Consider the following 7,500-nt stretch of genomic DNA (forward strand, 5'->3'; position numbering starts at 1 on the left):
ACCTCTTTTGTTGAGAAGCGTAAGCAATACAGATATTCACACGGATACAAGTCTTTGGTAAGGCTTAGTGCTTGGTCTGCCCGGAGGGCGGGCGCGCAGCTGGAGCCAGCCTGACCCGCAGCGGCCGGCAGGACTCTCTGAAAAGGACTCTCCCTGACCTGGGTTATCCTGAGCCTAAAGTACTGGGGCGGGATACTCAAAACAGTTTACAATGTTGTATCTCACATCGGAGCAGTTACAATGTTGTAACTCCTCCGAGGGCCATACTCGAAACAAAAATAGCCGCCATGTTATGACGTCACACATTGTAAAGTACCTTGTAAGTTACAACTGCTCGGGAGCTCTTGTAAGCGTTTCAAACCGGATATAGTGATTGTTTATATCTCGATTGCATAGTCGTCATAACTTATATAGCCTTTATTTGACTACACACTGCCGTTTTATATATTTAATACACCGGAAAATCTAGATATTAAGTGTTTTCTTTGCCTTCTTTACTTAATTGTTGTGATTTAAACATATTGCAAGTGCTAACAGTGTTGACAGACGACACACCCAATGTGGAGTGGGTGGCTGCTTATTTTCATGATCGAGCTTTACAGCATGAAAGACATTATAGGAACCCCTTTGCATGTTAATGATAACCAGTTACTGCGGTACTACGGATTTCCAAGACATGACATTTTGAGGCTTTGTGAGGTGTTGGACCTATACTCAGGAAGAACTAGGTTACATACATACTACCACATCCTGGAAGTAGTGATTTTACTTTTCAATTTTTTTTTTTTTTTTTTGTATGAATAATTGTATACTTGAACTATTTTTATTGATGGAACTCTTATCAATGCACATTACAATTGAATAAGTAGTAGTTTGAATATGCAAGAAGAAATAACTGTTATTCAAGATCTAGGGTAATTATAATCAAGCATTAAAAAGTAAAACTTTATTTCAGACTGTGATTATAAAAATATAAGACTGGTAAGAAAAATACCATAATGATACATCACAAAAATAATATGAAAGTATCTACAGATACATACAAAGCAATACTGCTCAAAAGTACAAAATGTAAGTTACATATTTTTGTCATGGTGCTTTATGACCACAAGACAGACCACAACCAAAGTTGGGTTGCCTTAGAAGTGAAATAAACAAAAATCTTTGGAAGCAAGTAATTTCAGACATATAAATATACAAATAAAGAAATATAACATTTTTAAAATACGAGTAAAGCTGTCCCTCAAAGCTTAATTACTACCGTTATGTTAACCATAAATATTAGAATAGCAATAAGTATATATTTGCTTTCTTCCTCAGCCTACAACATCAAAACCAGAAAAATAAATTAAACTTAAATACAGCTCTGTCTTAGTATCAACAATTAAAATCAATCTTAATTGACAGCACCAGAACTATTATAGTTTAACTTTATTATTGCCATGTGTAAACAACAAAAATGTGTTACTTCCTTAACCTAAAAGGAAAATATATAACCTATGCAGAAACCAAACAGTGCACCTGTCAGAATTTTGAAAAAAAATGAAAATCATTTTTTTCCTAAAAAAATAATAAGATCCTGAATTCCCTCCCTATAAAAATATGATTCTTCCAAACTGGATGAAATGGTCTAAACCTATATCATAAAACCAAAATACAATTTTCACAACCTCAGTGCAAACATTAATGCGAACAAAAAATAAATAATATATAATGGATTTTTGCCTTAGTCTGTACTAAAGAAATAAAGGAACTCCGAAATAAAGACTTATTTTAGACTTAGTCTCTCAAGCAATAACTTAACATTATGACTTTGTTAAATGTACAAATGCCTATCACAAATTAATGTCAACTGTGTACTATAAATGGGTAGATTAAGACTAGAATTGAATGGGAGAAAAACTAAAATATTTCATCATTTGATAAAAATAAGAACTTATGCCTTATCTTTTATAACACCAGCAATTGTTTGTAATGCTGATGCAATGTCTTTTACTGAACTTACAAGCTGTTTCAAGTGAATTTCTATATTTGCTTGTATCTGAAGCATGTCAGGCAAAATTCTCCTTTCTTCTGATCTTCTGCTATGACCATGCCTGCTACCTCCATCCTGAGCGTCACTGTCTTCTATTAAAAAAGGAGGTAATTCTGAAGAGTAAGTGTGGTCCATTGACACAATGGATATTGTCATTTCTTGCTCCTCTGGAGTGCCCTCATCCAATGTTACAACAACTTTCGAGTCTGTTATGACCTGAGATGCTATCCCAGATGGCCCAGGAGTTGGTTCTGCAACATCTAAAAAATGCAAATCTATATTTTAATTTTTATAATATACATTTCTTGAGTCTGATAAGACAACACATGTATTATACTCCTAAACCGACATATATCAGCATACAAATCATTTTATGCCTGAGTAAGCAATGTTAAATCCAATATTATAATTGTGTTATGATGTGATCTGAATTATTAAGCTGATATTTATTTATGTATGATTCGCAACTTGATGAGTCAAGTTTGCTATTTTTAATTAAGTCAAAAAATAAATATCTATTAGAATACATTTATGAAGTTGATTTAAGAAATGACTATTCCTATGTATTAAAAACTAATAATAATAATGCAAAACGAATAAGATCCGACATGTAATACTGCTATTATTTACTTGATGAGTCATATTTATTTTATTTACTTCAAAAAATCCATCCATTAGACTACATCTGTGAAGGATGATCATATGGTGAAAATTGTTCTTATAATTGTAGATGTTTCAGGAAATAAGTTATTTTTTAAAACCAATAAACACTTAGAAACTAAATAATACCAAACAATTAAGATTATACATTTAATATTACCATTCTTTATGCTATATTGTTGGCCTTTGTTTAATCAAATTTCTAGATTTTTTCATATAAGGGAAATACATGGGCAATTACTAAGATATTTCTACATTCTATTTTCTTTATGACAATATGCTTTATCTCCATATTGTGTTATGCATCAGTGAGTGTACTATCATATTGTACTTGATATTACCCTTACATTACTTTGAGTAACTATGTCATGGATATTAAAAAAATATCCATGACATGATATAGATAATAAAAAAAAAATGGTACTCACTCCTACTTCAACTATTCTGTGACAAGAATATAAAGTTATTATATGACATGTACTGTTTTTCCTTTACTCTAACTATAAAGGATAAGTTTCAAGCACTTGTGACTAATTTCAACAACTCAGGTTGACGGTACCTTAAGAATGTACAGAACAAAATTTACTTTTGAAATCTTACCTGTTCCTCCCATGTGTTTTTCCTCTTGTGCTGCCTTTTTTCCAAGCTGCTCTTAGGTCTGTGAACTTCCTACGCCCTGCATTCACATTCCTCGGTACGCGAGCGACAAGACTCACTTCCTTAGTCACACTCTCCTAGGCGTTATTTTTCACTTGTGCGATTATTCTGTTATCTGATATACCCAGAACCACATTCTTCTTCGTTGCCACAGCTTCTATTAAAGCCAACATCTCTTCGTCTGAGAAATTTGGCCTTCTTTTCTTTTGAGTTGGACCTTCCATGGCGTTGTTTACCTTTGGTGTAGCACGGTGATAAAACAGCTGAGATTTGTGGCTTCTCATTGGCTGTTACGTCTACGAGGCTGACTGCTGATTGGTCAATCACCTACCGATGTGCCCTCTCTTGGCAGCCTAGGGAATTAACTTACGATGTTGACATTAGCCTTACAATGTGCTTACAACATTGTAATTTTTTTTTGAGTATGGGTCACTTACAATGTTGTAAGGAGTTCGTAAGTTACAATGTTGTAAGGCGGTTACAACGTCCTCGACCTTGTAACTTACGGGTTGTTTTGAGTATCCGGCCCCTGGTGGGTGCGTGGGGCACGCCCTCCTTTGACCAGGGCGAAAAGGTGTTTCCCTCGAGGCTCTTCCTGTCATTCCGGAGTAAGGTCAGGTCAACCAGCTGCCCGGGCCTGTCACAATGTGTGTGTATGTGTGTGTGTGTGTGTATGTGTGTGTGAGAGAGAGTGTACGTATGTGTGTGTGTGTGTATGTGTGTGTTTGTGTGTGTGTGTGTGTGTGTGTGTATGTGTGTACGTGCGTGCGTGCGTGTGTGTGTGTGTGTGTGTGTGTGTGTGTGTGTGTGTGTGTGTGTGTGTGTGTGTGTGTGTGTGTGTGTGTGTGTGTACGTGCGTGTGTGTACGTGTGTGTGTGTGTGTGTGTGTGTGTGTAAACAAATTGACAAAGACTATTTATCAGATAAGCTAAATATCATACTACCTAGGGAGAGCCATTTGTATCGTGAGCAATATGAACCATGCAAATTTTGATATAATAATTTATTTGTTTCCTAGGTTTTCTTTTAATTTTCTATATTGAATTGTTTCTGTTATCAATGAGATTTTAATTTGTTGGCTCAAAGGCAAATTTAGACATTCTAGTTCCTTTACTGAATTAAGCTACGCTACACACACACACAAACACACACACACACACACACACACACACACACACACACACACACACATGCACACACACACACACATATATATATATATATATGTATATACATGTATATATATATGTATGTATATATAAATTTAATTAATTTTCTGAGAAAATTGTCTTTATACGTGGAGTCGCCACTATATTTTGGTAGATACTGTCAGTTTGAATTGTAAACATTTCGTTAACTAAGATAAAAAAAAAAAATGGTATCTGAAGTGTTCAAAAGGTGGGAATAGTGTATTCAAGTTCTTTGGGTAAGATAACTTGATATTGGACAAAAATGAAGATACTGCTCTTGAACTTTGAGGGCGGTACACACGTACACACACACACACACACACACACACACACACACACACACACACACACACACACACACACACACACACATATATATACTAAACAAGGTGAGAAATTGCTCTTTGACCTGTTGAAGTAACAAGTTTCCATTTATAAGAGCCAAATCGTGACTATGATGTAACGGTTTTACTGTCCATATCGTAAGTGACCAGTGATAAAAGATAAGCTAATTAATCTGAAGTATACATAACATATGGTCAATTACGTGGAACTTTATTATGACTGATAAAATGTAATCCTGAATAACGATTGCACATTCAGAAACAGATGTGATGTAAATGATATTTAGTAGAATATCTTACCAGTACATTTTCAAAGAGTATTACAGTGATAAAACCATTTAAGACACCGTGTTGTCCACATAATGTAATATGTAATTTCCTTTAATCTTGACCATGTGTAGCTAATTGTAAATAAGCCTGTCGACATTTTTACCTTTACGCTGGGTAATAACCGTTATCTACTCTGACTTTCATGTTGGAGTGGTAAGAAGGGGGGGCGGGGGCGTATGATAACGCTTTTAGTCCTAATCATTACTTTACATCTTCCATGAGTTCAAGTGTGAAACTTATTCTCGCTGCACAAGCCGAGCATAAACATAAAACTTGATTTTATATATTGTGTTATTTTTCTATCAATTTCCTAATCAGAGCAATGTCTAAACGTGTGTTTGTGTGTGTATGCGTGTACGTGTGTATGCATAAACCTTTTTCTTTGGGGATAATGAAAGATGGAGTAAACTACAAAAACAAAATTTACCCTTAGATTCTTATTACAAATATAATCACAGGCGTAAAAGGCTGTATAGCAAACATAAATCCATAATTTGGGAACAAGAAACAACGAAAGGAAAACGACAAGAAATAAGAACTAAAAGTTAAATAAAAGTTACATAAGATACATTATTTAAGATGATATAAATAAAGACAGCATAAAAGTCCCGCCTCAGTCTTTCTTCTCAGCTTTCTCACTGTCGGACTCCTCGGTGGCAGAGCGGGCGTCCTTCAGCCCTTCGCCTCTTAGCTTCCTCGTCATCGTCCTCACGATGAGTCCCGTCCAGATGGCAGTGAGGCACAGCAGCCCCACGAACCACGACTGCATCATGTACAGCGCCGGCATCTCCACTCCCGCTGGGGTGGCCTCGGTGAACACGCTTCGGACTATCCAGAAGGGTAAGATGCCGCACCTGGTGATGCCCCACAGGACCAGGAATGCCACGAAGAGGGGCTCCGTAGGGGCATCGTAACCTGCGTAGTGGCAGACCTTGGCGGCCAGAAGAGCGATGTCCGAGTACTCGTGAACGAACAGGATGAGGGTGCCTATCCGTACGTATCCTGTGGTCCACGAAAAGACGATGAGCAGGATAGTAAGCGAATGGTGCAGGATCATCTGAGCCTTGTCCGAGCCCTTGCCGCCCGGACGGGGGAGCTCAGAGTAGGTGATGGCCCAGTAGTACCCGAGGAGAATCATGTAATACCAATACACGTCAGTGGTTACAGGGTGATTTGGGTATCCTTCCCAGCAGAGTGTGGTGTCCCAGAACCACGGCTTGGACAACGTAACAGCTGCGCCCATGATCCCGAACCAGATGTGGCACACCATCTTGAAGCCGCAGTCCATGAACTTGTCATGCCTGTTGAGGCGATTCACGGAGTACGCGCGCCTCAGCCATCGCTCCACCTGGCGCTCCGTCAGCCGCGTTGCTCGCGAGGCTTCCACGAGCACCTTCTTGGGCGGGGACGTTTCGTAGCGCTGGAACACGATCTGCAGAGTATCGTTAGGTTCGGGAGATCTCGGGCGCTTGTTGGGAATCTGTGCCTTGCGAGCTATTGGCAGCAGCACGAAGGGCTCGACCACGAAGTGCCGCAGCAGCACGAAGAAGAGTCCGATGAGCAGCGGGATGAAGAGAATGTCGTACATGGAGGTGTGGATGTCGTCCCAGGTGAGGCCGGCCGGCAGCCAGAACTCTTGGCTCCAAAACGTGGCTGAGCACCGGCGCCACCAGTCCCTGGCCTGCCGAAGGAAGGTTACAAAGGATGTCAGTCACAGCAATAGTATTCAAAAGGATAATTAAGAATAGAAATATGTCCTGCAGGCATACGGTTTTCAGTAATAACAATATGAATAATGAGTGGTTGGTTATATATTGAGACCATTTTGGAAAATAATGAAAAGGCATGGGTTAGACTAGCAACGTGTTACTTCTGACAGGCAGTTCTCTTATTTCTCTTGTCTCACCCTTTATCTCTCTCTCCACACACACGCACATTACACACACACACACACACACACACACACACACACACACACACACACACACACACACACACACACACACACACACACACACAGATATATATCTATATCTATATCTATCTATCTCTCTCTCTCTCTCTCTCTCTATATATATATATATATATATATATATATATATAGAGAGAGAGAGAGAGAGAGAGAGAGAGAGAGAGAGAGAGAGCGCCTAGATGAACAAATGCTAAAAGCGACGTCCGATCTCTCTCTCTCCATACACACATGCTTATAAATAAATAAATCAATAAATATATGTACATATATATACCTATATATTTATGTATATATATCTATCTATCTATCTAT

At 38.2% G+C, this 7,500-nt stretch overlaps 3 protein-coding genes across 3 annotated transcripts in view; all 3 read right to left on the reverse strand.

Annotated features, from left to right (window-relative positions):
* Positions 1 to 931: 931 nt before the first annotated feature.
* On the reverse strand, positions 932 to 3,881 carry LOC125041782. Its single transcript, XM_047637066.1, has 2 exons — positions 3,296 to 3,881; positions 932 to 2,295 (listed from the first exon to the last, which is right to left on the reverse strand). Exons 1-2 carry the CDS (start codon positions 3,306 to 3,308, stop codon positions 1,937 to 1,939), a joined length of 372 nt encoding a protein of 123 aa, XP_047493022.1. The 5' UTR covers positions 3,309 to 3,881; the 3' UTR covers positions 932 to 1,936.
* Positions 3,882 to 5,829: 1,948 nt separating this feature from the next.
* LOC125042092 (ceramide synthase 2-like) overlaps positions 5,830 to 7,500 on the reverse strand; it is a 5,833-nt gene continuing 4,162 nt past the window's right edge. Inside the window, exon 3 of the mRNA XM_047637559.1 lies at positions 5,830 to 6,897. Coding sequence (XP_047493515.1) covers positions 5,830 to 6,897 — 1,068 coding nt within the window. The remainder of the gene's footprint in view (positions 6,898 to 7,500) is intronic.
* The window catches only part of LOC125041730 (lysine-specific demethylase 8-like), an 84,375-nt gene continuing 83,634 nt past the window's right edge, over positions 6,760 to 7,500 (reverse strand). Inside the window, exon 5 of the mRNA XM_047636975.1 lies at positions 6,760 to 6,897. The gene's annotated coding sequence lies outside the window, so the exon portion shown is untranslated. The remainder of the gene's footprint in view (positions 6,898 to 7,500) is intronic.

Source organism: Penaeus chinensis, chromosome 31 (assembly GCF_019202785.1).
Source record: "Penaeus chinensis breed Huanghai No. 1 chromosome 31, ASM1920278v2, whole genome shotgun sequence".
In the NCBI taxonomy this organism is placed as follows: Eukaryota; Metazoa; Arthropoda; class Malacostraca; order Decapoda; family Penaeidae; genus Penaeus; species Penaeus chinensis.